The sequence below is a fragment of the Netta rufina genome (genome assembly GCF_964035555.1).
Source record: "Netta rufina genome assembly, chromosome: 6".
NCBI lineage: Eukaryota > Metazoa > Chordata > Aves > Anseriformes > Anatidae > Netta > Netta rufina.
In genome coordinates, this window is record NC_140129.1 from 32,430,462 (window position 1) to 32,443,163 (window position 12,702).

Below are 12,702 nucleotides of genomic sequence, written 5' to 3' on the forward strand. Positions count from 1 at the left end.
TGCCCATTAGCATGGGGTTTATCACCATGCAGGACTTCACCTGTCCTCCCAGGGGACAGATCTTGAAGCTAGCATTGAACCCAGGGGTCTCCTTTCCTTCTGGAGGAGGTTTACTTGTGGTAGGAGCTAAAGGGCCGCCTGGCACGCAACCCTCCTGAAGTGCAGAGATGTTTCATAAGTCAGGGCTGAACTTCTTGCAGGACCACGCTCGAAGCTCTGTGGATGTGGTGAGTGAGCAGGGAAGGGCAGCTGAACATCTCAGCTGTGGGACGTTTTGAGGAACTGTTCAAATTACCACATCAGAGTTCTCACAAGTCTATAAAAACTGAGCAGATAGGAAAAGCATATCAGAAGGCATATCAAATCGGGAGGCAGATAGGAAGTCCCTTCAGTTCTCTGTTATGCCCCGTCTGACAAGGATCTAGGTTAGCCACAATACGTTTGTCATGAAAATTAAAGACGGATACGGAGGAGAGGGAAATTCAAGTGATATGAGCACTTTCAGTATTTCAGACAAGATTGGGTTTGCTTCAGCTGCTACTACAACCTTTCAGATAAGTGGTAAGGTTTCTTTTTATTAAATGGATTGACGTGGATTTTATTATGAGAAACATAAAATGGAAATGATGTATTTATACTGACTATTAAATGCTTTTCACAATAATTATGCTACTAAATTAAATGACCATTTAAAAAGAGCAGTATATGAAATCGTCCTTTCCAGCCAAAGCTGATGCTGAGCATCATAAAATAGTTCTCTCCCTGTTTCAGAAAATGCCTAATTTCACTGAGTCAAGCTGTCATGTCTTAATAGTTAAGATACTGAAATCACCAGATCCAATAAAAAAAGAAAAGTTTGTGAATTTTTAGCTGAATATAAATACTTTATTGCTGACTAAACTATTCTATTGTAAAACTAATTAAATCTTTGTACTCTATTCAAGCTAAGACTTTCAACTCCTCATTACATTACTTTGAAAAAAAAAAAAACTCGATTAAGGGTAACTTATTGCATGTCTGAAGTAATTATTAATGCTTCAAAAATACTTTTTTTTTTTTTCTCCTCAAAGGCCAAATTTGACAAAGCAGTTCGTTTCTTTTACACTTGCTGGTGACAATTCATTTTAAATGTTACAACTTGTTTTCATGTGCTCTGCAGTTCAGTTTGTTATTGATTTCTCATTTGTGTCAATGTGCACTTGCATCACTGTTGGAGCCACAGGTATGCAGGTCCCTGGGGAGGGAGAGCGTGTGCTCTGAGCAGCCTTCTTTGTGTGGCAGCCTGGGACAAATAAACACGATGGAAACAGGAATTTGTTGATGCAGAAAGGGGACAACTGCCCTGCTCATACTGTCACAGACTGGATTAGGTCCTGATGGAAGTGAGCTGGTTAAACCAGCTAAGGAAAAGATGCCAAGGGTGAATTGCAGTGCACAGCTTGGGTCAGTTCATGGAGCAGAGGAAGGCAGCCTGCCCAGTTCGTGGGACCCAGTGGCCTTGCAGGGCTCCCTGACACTGGAAAGCACTGAGGTTTTAGCATGGCCAGGCCTGAAATGGCTGAAAACAAGCAGAGTTTGTAACAGGAGAGATGTGAGAATATGTTTGTCTACTTCTGTTGGTTTTTAGAGCCTCAAAGCCAAAGAAAGCCCTCCACATGCTGTGCTCGGACTGCCCTTTGCACCTACCTGCTGCTGCTGACGGTCGGCCAGGGGCTGCTGGCATACAAAGGTAATGCTTACACCTACTGCAGCCTTGGCACCCAAAGGAGCTTTGCTGGGTGCTCTGGGACCGCATGGATGAGGGAGGTGAGCACATGGACAGTCAATGTATCTGCTGCAGGAAGCCAATCCCCAACCCATACATGTGCTTTGCATCTTCCCTGGGTCCAAATGTCTGCAACCCTGGCTGCAGCAAAGACCAGCATGTGAAAACAGGCCCCTGTGGTGGTACTTAACTGCACGGGTACCAGGGAGCTGCTCTGCTTACTAGGCATTTCCCAGCTGGATCAGGCAGGGAACATTCACTGCATGGATGTTTTGTTTCCTCAGTGTTTAAGATGGAGGAGATGCTGAAACACCAAGAAAATAACGTGTCCTATGCAGAAGGGGTGATGGGAAGGTCCTATGCCAACAACCTTCTTTTGGATGGGGACGTGAGACATGAAGAAAACTGGAGGAGAAGCATAGAAAGGGAAATCATCATCATTAAAAACAGCAATGCAAACTTGGAGACAAGGATGAGCAACATCAGCCTGGTTGCAGGTATGGCTCCATTTCTCCATGCTGGCTATTCAGTGGGGAGAGCTGGTTCTTCTGCACCACCAGCAAGGCTGGGCCAATGCAGGGAAAATCTAGTTCCAGGAATAACCTGGGCAAGATTTGGTCTTCCTATGCAGTAGTTAATGATGCTCCAGTGTCCAGGGTCGGACGCTGTCCATGGAGGCGCTGCAGCTGGAGAAGCCAGAGCACTGCCCTGTGCTTTGCCTGGCTCTCTCTGCAGCTGTGTGTGGAGCTGGGGGCTGCTCTCCCCCCCTGTAACTCAGTGCCCTCCAAAAGGCTGCAGTCTTCAGCCCAGACTTACTGGTATGTCCTTCCCTGAGTAATGACTACTGAAAAGTATCCATTACATATTTATGTAATCCATTACATATTTATTTCAGGGCCTCCTGGACGCAAAGGAGATCCTGGTCCACCAGGTCCACCAGGTATGTGAGCAGATGAGCCACAAGAAACTTTTCTCTTTCTCTCTCTCTCTCTCTTTCTTTCTTTCTTTCTTTCTTTCTTTCTTTCTTTCTTTCTGGTAAGACATCTGACGTGAGGATTTGGGATTTCAGTCACTAGACCTCTATCCTACCAAATGTGCAGTGCCCTGGCCATGAGGAGACCTGTCACACTTTTGACTGATCCCCAGGAGCCTCAGCTTGCCCTAGAGAATTCAAGGAGACTTTCCCGATCCCAGCTCTGTGGGGTCTCAGACAAACAGTGCATGTAGCAAGCAGTGACAGACCTGGGACCTTGTCCACCCTGTCCTTGGGGGAACAACTACATGGGCTTGGGAATGAGCTGGGAGCAAGAGCTCTGCTCTGCACAAGCACAAGCTGCTGCACTGGGTCTGTGGGGGTGTCAGGTGGAATTGCACCAGCTGCAGGAGATAAATGTCCGCAGACTGAGGATGCAGCAAGACCTGATCTCATGCTGGCTCTGCTTTTAGCAGAGGTTGGACCAGGCACTTTCCAAAGAAACTGAGGTTTCTGTGATCCTGTGATGATGATCTAAGATGCACCCCTTGTTAGGTCAGGTCTGTATCTCATCCATCCCTAGTTCTTGGCTATGCTGATGAGCTTTGCTGAAGAAAAAATAGATTTTTAAAAAATCATCTTTTTCATATCTTCCTGGCTGTGTTCACAACATTGAAACACAATCTCCAGCCAAACACTGTTACTATTCTTCAGAGCCCAATAGCTCAGCGCCTTTTCAGGGAAAATCTCCCCAGAGGTCCCCGTGAGCAGGCGGTCAGCAGGGTTTGGCTGGGGGACAGCTGGCCCCTGCCCAGCACACACTCAGCCCAGCTCCAAGGACCTCGCTCAAGTGCCTGCCTTCACCTCTGCCAGCTGAAGAATGGCCTCAGTGGTGACCAAAGGCACATGCACAAAGGATGATTAAAAAATTCACCTCTTCTTTTTGCTCGTTATGGTGAGTAGATGATGTGTATCAGCTGATAGATGTATTTTACACCTCAGGGCTACAGGGACCACCGGGGACTAAGGGAGACCAAGGAATCCAAGGTAAGGTTTTTCTGACACCTGAATCACTTCTGTGGATGAGCATAACATGACTTTATGGATGATTTTATGGGCAATCTTGTCCTCAGTTAAGATGTAAGTTAGTAGGAATGTCATTGGAGTTAAAGAAATAAGCCTATGTAAAATTAATGCAAACGAGAGCAAAACTTAGCTGGAAACAAATCTTGTCTGAAAGAATTGTCTTGCCCTCTGCCTCTGGCACCGCTCTCAGGTACACAGAGAGCAGTGTTTGGCTCACGCTGTGTGGCCTGCTACTGCTGCTGTTCACTAGGCACAATATCCACTGCAGCATCAGAAGTGTGGTCTTGTCCATGCAGGTTTACAGGGACTGCAGGGCACGAAGGGGAGTAAAGGAGATCCTGGCCCTGCCGGCCCAAGTGGTATACCCGGAGTAAGAGGAGAAAAAGGACAGATGGGGATTCCAGGTAAGGCTTCTTCACTGTCTCAACACTTTTAAGATTCTCCCATGTATTCCTATTTAAATTGGAACACCAGATGAAGTTTTCATAGGTCCCATTTTTCATAAAAACAGGACTGGGTTTGATCTGGAGGGTTCTCATTTTGTGTTGTGCTCCAGCAAAGCTCCCAAAGGGGGGGAAGGAGTGCAAAATGCTGACTCTGCACCGTGGAAGTCTCCTCATAGAGTGACCTTAGTTTGATGAAAGGCACAAGTATTCAATTATCAGCATATCCCAGATTTAACCAGCAATGTTTACAGTAGGATTTTCATGGTATAAAATAATACAATATAATTTATCTACAGAAGCACATGGATGTTAGTTTTGACTATGTTAAAATCTCCTTCTGAGAACTCTATACCCTATTTAAGCCTTTTTTACACCATAAGTAGGAGAGTTATGCACTATGACTCTCCCGTGCAGCACACATTAGTGGGCATCTCCCAGACAACCAAAATTCAACAGCCTCAAGTAGGCTTCACCCAGAGAGGAAAGGCTGAAAGCAGCAGATGTATGTGGTGCAGATGAGGGAGGACATTTGCACAAGTTGGCTAGAGATCCCTCAGAAGTAAACCACCAGAACCCACCAGTCTGGGACAAACTTTGGTGCTGGGGCAGCTGGAAGGAGATGCTCTGCCTTCAGAGATAAATTTTTGTGTTGCATTGGTTTTATTTGTTTCTTTTTGATTTACATGCATGTGCTGTGCTGTTTGGTAGGTATCCAAGGACAAAAAGGTGAAATGGGCAAGAAGGGAGATCCGGGGCCCCCTGGACCTGTGGGTCCTCAGGGAAAACAGGGAGACCGGGGACTGCCAGGTTTGAATGGTAAGTGCAGAGGATGCAGCACAGCTGACACATGTGCTGTGCTGGAGGGCTGCCCCGGCTGAAGCATTTGGCTAAGTCTCACTAGCACTGATGCCAACATTTTGTTACAGGTAGTGTGGGGGAGCCAGGACAACCTGGGCAGAAAGGAGAGGCAGGTAAGCAGCACAGAAGGTGCAGTTTCTTCTAGGAATAGGAGACTAATCTCTTTAAGATGGTGAGTCATGACAAGGAAAGCTGCAGCCAGAATAGCTCCCAGCATGGATAAGAGATGATGATTAGATGGAGAACCCATGCCAACATTGTGCAAACCCGTACTGCAGCCAAACCCTACTCAATGTGCAAGAAAACAAGAGGGAGGGGAAGGTTTTATAAGACCACGTCCTTCCTGACGTGTGCATGCACAGTTCTTTGGGGAGAATCAGTGTTTGCTTTGCTTTCATACGGATAACTCAGTCTGCACTGCATGGGGGTCAGTGACAGAGATATCTTTTGTTTTCCTCTTTTGTGTATTGCTTGCATTTCACACTTGCTGTTGTTCACCCCCAAGGCCCAGCTGGAGAACAAGGCCCCCCAGGAGTTGCTGGCCCCAGCGGCAGACCTGGCCAGAAGGGGGAGAAGGGGGACCTCGGGCCCAAGGGCAATCCAGGTATGAAGCTGCCAAAACCCATTACCCACTGTCCTTCTGCACTGGCCTCTCTTTGCATGATAGATTTACTTTCCTGGACTTGTTTTTACTTTTAGGAATGGCAGGCAGTGCAGGACTCAAAGGTGAAAAGGGAGACATCGGATCAGCAGGTAAAGGAGCATTGCAGGAAGAGGTCTCTTCAGAGGCCAGCTTGGAGCACATAGCCCAGGCCTTTGCTTTGACCTTCCTCTTGAGGGAGTCCACCTCTGTACCACGGGCACCCAAAACGACAGAGTAATTAATGTTCTGCTGCACAAACCTATTCTGGTGTATTTCCTTTTTAACTCTGAATGTATGTAGTGCACACTGCCTCTCATCTCCATCAGGTTGAAGTGCTGCACCCTCCTGCACTCCGGGCTACCCAGATGATAGGGAGCCACCTGGCCCAACGTTACCTGTTTGTCCGGTGAACCTGAGGTTTTGTGCCCAGGCTTTCTGTGGTCAACAAGGACCTACCTGGAGGTGGAGTCTCTCTGCCAACATTGGAGTTTAGGATGTGATACAAATGACCTGAAATCCATCTACTTATGAACACAACTCTCCACTGTCTTTATTTTCTCTACTGATGAGGTCTGCCCTGAGTATAGTGGGAAGTAAGACACCAACTTCAGAAATAGATGACTGAAGTCTAAACAGCTAGCCTAGACTGAGTGAAACCAACCCTAAATAATAGATTGCATAAACTTTTTTTTAATTGTATAAATATCTGTTTGTTTGTTTTTCTTTTCATGATCTTAGGTATTCGAGGGGAAAAAGGAACAAAGGGAGACCAGGGCCCATACGGTAAATATTTTTCTGAAAGCATTACTTATTCTGATGATGGTGAAGCACAGTACTTCAGATATCACTTTCCAGTTCTCTGAATTAATGTGAAATGCTTTTCACACTGTTTCTTTGGCAAGGAACAAAAATAATGACTTTTTTTTTTTTTTTTTTTTTTGCTTTCCACACAGGCAGCCCAGGCCCAGTTGGTCAAAAAGGAAGCAAGGGAGATCCTGGCAGTTCTGGTCTAAAAGGTGAACGAGGAGTAAAAGGAGAAAAAGGAGACCGTGGAATTCCAGGTAAGACCGTTTGCCAAGGGCTCTGTGGAGCTGAGGGAACATTTGGGATTGGAATTGTACACAACAGCCTGGCACAAGTTGCTCTGGGGCACTTTTTCAGGAGCAACTCAACAGATAGATCAGTCTTCCCAGGAGGTGAATGTGAGGAGTATCACATTCATGCCTTGGGAGTCTTGCTAAAAGATATGTAAGTAAACACCTGCATTGGATTTTCTCAAATCCATGTCCAGAGACATCTTGCAATGTACTGTGCTTCTGGGATTGACATGGTGGTAAGGAACAGAATCAGCAACACAAGGGCTATTTAAGAAAGCCTCTCTAGTTTCAGGACAAAAAAAAAAAAAAAAACACAGTTCAAAAGGACCAACACTACAACAACTCCCTGTCCTTACCCACTTCTTTTGCAATCACTGAATGCTTCCCAAAACCCCAAGGCCTGGTTCAGTCACCATCCCTGGAGGTCTTTTAAAAAATGTTTAGATGTAGAGCTTAGTGATATGGTTTAGTGGAGGACTTCTTAGTGTTAGGTCAGAAGTTGGACTCGGTGATCTTGGAAATCTCTTCCAACCTAGATGATTCTGTGATTCTGTGAAAATAATAAACAAATTATTATTTGCAACAGGCCACAGGAAGAAACCATTCTTTTTATTTTTTATTTTTCAGGTGTTCACACTGAACAGTATGAGAGCCCTCAGATATAAAGTGAAATGGAGGCTATGTAGGGCTCCTCTACGCACATCTCTTCCGGAGCTTTGCCTCTGGAAGTGGGGTGAAAGGGCAGGAATAGCCTAGCTGGGGTGACCCCAAGCTAGGTACTGCACTCTGGGTGGGTCTCAGCTCCCACCCTGCTGCAGAAGGAGATGGCAATATGTGCTTTGCCCAGAGGCTCTCAGAGATGTTATTTTACAGTTAGTGGGATGGGAATAAGACATTTCCCAGGAGTAAGTGGATGGGGTTTTATAAACTGATCTTTTCTTGGGCCACAGATTAGGAAAACTGTGCCATGTATCATCCTACTTTTCTTGCCATGCTGTTGTCACATTCCTTTCACATATCCTCAGTCACTTCAGAAGGTCCCTTCCACATAGAGACAGAGACCTCCACCCACCTGTGACCCACCCAATTACTCAAAAAAAAAGCAATAACTGGATTTTTCCCCAAAGAGCAGTCAAATATTTGCTTGTTTTTCAATTTGGAACAGGTTCTCCAGGAGCAAAAGGCAGCAAAGGTGAACAGGGAGCAGGTATGTGACTTTTATCTATCTTTTATTGCTTGTCTTTGTTATCAAAGCTACTTTTGAGATCAAGACCAGTGGGCCTCCTGCACATACAGGTTAGCCTTCCAGACAGCTACCAGAACTGAGGGGTCTCCGCTGAAAATTTTCACTGAGCCTCTGGAGCCAGGACAGGGCTTTGAATTGTTCAGATCTGAGCTAAAAACTTCAGGTCCCACCCCAGCTGCAGCTGTGGAGATGGGAGCATTCTTCTGGCTTGGGCAGTCACTGCTTCCATCTTTCAAAGTGCTTTTAGCATCCCCACCCATACATTTAGTACAGTTATTTTTCTCTCTTCCAATCCATCAGGTCGCTTCAGCAACTACATACGAATCGCGGGTGGTGGCAGGAGGGGTCGTGTGGAAATCCTTCACAACCAGTCCTGGGGAACAATATGTGATGATGGCTGGACCGTGCAAAGTGCCTCTGTGGTCTGCAGGATGATGGGATACAGCTCTGCCATCTCCGCCTTCACTGCGGCAGCAGGTGAGTCCACAGCAGCCCCCCAGGCTGGGCTGTGAGGCAGGGGCTGCACAACCCACCTGGCACAGGAGGTACGCACACCGTGCAAGCAATGGGAGAGCAAAGAGGATGGCTTCAAAGAGACAGCTCTGTCCCCTTGGGACAAGATAGCTATATGTCAGGTGCTGCCTGAACTGTGCCCAAAGGCTGGCTTTCCAATATGCCAACCGTGCAACCCAACATATGCCCGCAGCCCACGGGGTTCCCTTTAGAAAAGTGCATGCTACCATTTCCTCTGTACATCAGTGACTGCTTTTCATTGTTTGTTGTACTTATTTGTCTTAATTCCTCTTCCAAAGGCACTGGGCAAATTTGGCTTGACGACGTGAATTGCAGAGGGAATGAAGACTCAATTTATGACTGTTCAAAATCCAGCTGGGGCACACACAACTGCTCCCACAGTGAGGACGCAGGAGTGGAGTGTATTTGATGGGACCCAGGGCTGCCCCGGGAACCTCTGCCTGCCAAAGTTCTCTGCAGGGCTCCTCATGTCCATACCGTCAAACGAACTTCTGCAGGCTGCACTTATAACGTCTTTACTAAACATGTTGACAGAGAAAGCTGAATGTTCGACAAATCAGTAACAATCACAAGACCTACGGATAACCTGAGACATCCCAGCTGTCACAAAACAACAGGAGCTCAGACACATGAGTGAGTTCCCAGCTTTGCCAGCTACCTGACATCAGCCCACCTGTAGGAGTTCACACACATGTGTACTCTCAGTCCACAGCACAGGAGAGCTGCTCCACTTGGGCTCAGTGCAGGGGGAGAGAACAGGACAAGCCTGAAGAAAGAAGCAGTTATTGCAGCTTAGCTGGCCCAGTCCATCTTCATCACAGTGCAGTTGTGAACCTGAACCTAAAAAGCCCAGTAAAATAAAAGTACCCAAGACAGCGGATGCTCAGAAATCATCAGGTGATCTGTCTGGAGTGCAAACACAAAGATTCTCCAGAGGAGATGATGATCAGAGGTCAAAGTGTCACCATCCAGGTGCCTCACCATCCTGGTTTAGCACAGACCTGGTGTTTGACCTTGGCCAAGTCCCCTGCCTTCTCTGTCAGTATTTCCCATCCTGCCCCCAAGAACAAAACCCCTACCTTATCTGGTGTGTAAAAATAAGTGCTTTCAGATCTTTAGAAATTAGATGATCCACTAAAACAAAGGGATGATGAATAAAAGCAATAATGGGAAAGTATCAGCTAATTAAACTTTCAGAGTGAAAATATGGTCCCAAAACCAAAAGCTTCTGCTTTAAATGGAAGTCTTACACAAGTCTGAGATAACAGCTGAAAGGCTCCTCTTTCTTCTGTCCTAAAGCTTTTTCATCAGCACTGGGCATTTGGCAGGTGACAAGCAGTCTGTGTATAAATAGCTGTGCACATTGCAGCATCCTGCTTGTGGACCTTTTATTTAAAATATTAAAAATGGATGTAAGCAACCCCTTATCTATGCCTTAATGTTAGCTATAACTGCACTTGTTTACACAGTTTCAAAACTCATTTTTGGTGCTCACAAATCCAGATATAGGTGGGAAAAAACAAGCAGTGCTGGTAAGAGCAGCAGACAATGGGACATTCAGGGATGATGTGAGTGAGGAGACCCAGGACCACACAGTACTGTCTGCAAAAATGCTGTTTTGACCTAGAGGAAATGTTTGGTACGGGGCCTCAGGCCTCAGGAAAGTCTGGAAAATCCCAGAAGTTTTCCACTATGCACTCTGGTGCCTTTGACAGCAGGAAAATGAATAGAGACAGTTATCAGTCCTGGCTCCATTTTAGAGGAGGCAAAGAGAATCCGCAACCTACAATGGATGAAACCTGACAAATGACAAATATTGCAGATTTGGTGAAAATAGCAGCTCATCTGCATGAGAAGAGGCAAGAGCTTTGTGTTCTGGTGAGGAGCCTGGTCAGCACTGCTAGCACACTCAGTACCCACACTTATGGTAGCAGCTTCTTCAGGCTCTCGCATGGCACTGCTGAACCTGTGTGGGCTCCTTTTCTTTTTATTTTTTTATATTTTTGTGTGTGTGTGGTGACAGTATGTAAATGAAGCATTGCTACTGTCAGGAAATAAATGATGTATAAGCCAAATGTCTCATCTTGTCACATCAGCAGGTGCTGCTTCCCCATTTTCTCAGTTTCCTTGCTACTAGGGTATGTTCCTCACCATTTTCAGGCTAAATGCTGAGGCATTCAATCTGAACAGGCAAAACTGCCACCAAAGGCAAAGTCAACACGTCCCCACTGGTGACCCTTTGGCTGACTTAAATCCCCATAAATCTAATTTCTGGAGAACGGGCACCCAGAAAATACCTGTTGTGCCAGGATTAAGGTGAGGACACCTGGGGCTAGATCTGTATGACCACGGCAAAGGATGCCGTAGCCCTGCCTGTCTGCTTCTAAGCACAACAAGGACAGCTTGAACCCAAGCTGCTGTCCAACAGTGGCCAACCCAGTGCAGATGTGCTCACACCAGTACAGTTCATTCTGGTCCGGGAAGGGAAATAAACATCCAAGCAGAAGGCTCGGGACTGGAACTTGTGGTAATATAACAATGCTGGTGAAACCAGATCTTGTCAGAAAAACAAACATTGGTTTCATAAAACCATTGTGGTGTGTTCAGTGTGGAGGGGGAAGCCCATCCAGCTGGGCAGAGAGTTGTGGACACAAAACCGTGCAAGCTTTCGGCTCTCATGCAAGAATCAGAAACACAATGGCTCCTGCCTGCTAAAGGAGAACATGTCAGAGACAGAAGAGAAGAACCAAGCCTAGTGCAAGATGTGCCACGTGTAAGAAGTAGGGTTTTCATGGCCAAATCATGCACTGTGTCAGGCAGTGTCCTCACCTGGGCTGAATTGTCATATGCCGTGTTTTGCTTAGGGTAAGAAAAATCCTTATTTAACTCCAGAAAAAAGCAAAAACAAACAAAACAAAACCAGCCAACCAAACACTGCTCTCTTTCAGAACCTCTGGATAAAACCAGCACAGGAAGGGCTGAGCTACTCTGACACCAAGCGCTGAGCCACGTAACGCTCTGCAGAGCCGCGAGGGCACTGGCTGGCCATGCAGACACCAGGCCTGCCAGAGACCAGGTCTCACAGAGACCCCAGACCCGGGCATAGCAGAAACACGTTTATTATTGATTAAAGATGCTCCTTCCCGACACTAAGGGGAGCTCAAGGGCCACCACCCACTCCACTCCTGCTGTGCGTGGGTGATGGCAAGGGACACAAAGGTGTTTTGCTCCATTTGACAGGCCGATGGCACACATGCTCGGAACCCAATCGGCTCGGTCTAAAGGGGTGAGACAGGCCGTGGAGGTTTCCCTGTCTTCAACGAATCAAGCTGTGGTGCACTGGTCCTCCCAGAATTGTATTTTGAAAAAATAAAGGGTGAAAAAAGGTGTGATTCAGTCACTTGTGAATTATGGTCTGAGAGATTGCTGGGCATTCAGGACAGTTTTACAAGTTTTTCTCTCCACTAAGTAGCTAAAAGCATCCTTTTTTAAGGAAAAAAAAAATAAAATCTCAATTTTGCTTGTACTTCAGAGCTGCCTCCTTGGAGGGCCACAGTAGAGAGGACACCTGTGTCTCCCCTAGCCTCACCAGGGCGAGGACAGGGCACAAAGCCCAGCGGTGGCTCTTGGAGCCTGAAAGCCAGCACCAGGCTGCCCAGGCAGCAGGCCTGGAGGGTGCTCATGTCCCCTGAGTCTGTCTCTCCAGTCCAAGGGAAGGTCCATCAGGGCAGGAACAGTGCCACAAGTCACTGTGTGGTAGTTGTGGAGGAGTGGAAAGCCTTTCTGTCTACAAAACACACGTAGTCATGAGGTACAGAGGCTGCCTTGCACAGCCACACCATGTCCTTCACCCAGCTCAGTGCCATCGGTCCCATATTTTGGGATGCCCAGCTAATGGGTCTCACTGTCTTATGGCAGCTAACTATAACAGCTAGCAAGGAACTGTACAGCTTTGCTCATCATTCCTTCCCAGCACCAATTAAAATGATTCAGTTAAGCAAAATGTAATTACACTGCCATGGATAAAAGGGATACAATTAATTAAAAAGGAATA

General features: G+C 46.5%; 1 protein-coding gene across 1 annotated transcript; it reads left to right on the top strand.

Annotated features, from left to right (window-relative positions):
- Positions 1 to 446: 446 nt before the first annotated feature.
- MARCO (macrophage receptor with collagenous structure) lies at positions 447 to 9,057 on the top strand (the record flags this gene model as incomplete). The annotated part of the gene is made up of 14 exons (XM_084288604.1): positions 447 to 561; positions 1,628 to 1,729; positions 2,050 to 2,262; positions 2,661 to 2,696; positions 3,741 to 3,785; positions 4,121 to 4,228; positions 4,979 to 5,086; positions 5,197 to 5,241; positions 5,634 to 5,732; positions 5,828 to 5,881; positions 6,725 to 6,832; positions 8,034 to 8,079; positions 8,425 to 8,591; positions 8,927 to 9,057. The coding sequence occupies 14 exons, from the start codon at positions 447 to 449 to the stop codon at positions 9,055 to 9,057; spliced, it is 1,377 nt and encodes a 458-aa protein (XP_084144730.1).
- Positions 9,058 to 12,702: the final 3,645 nt, after the last annotated feature.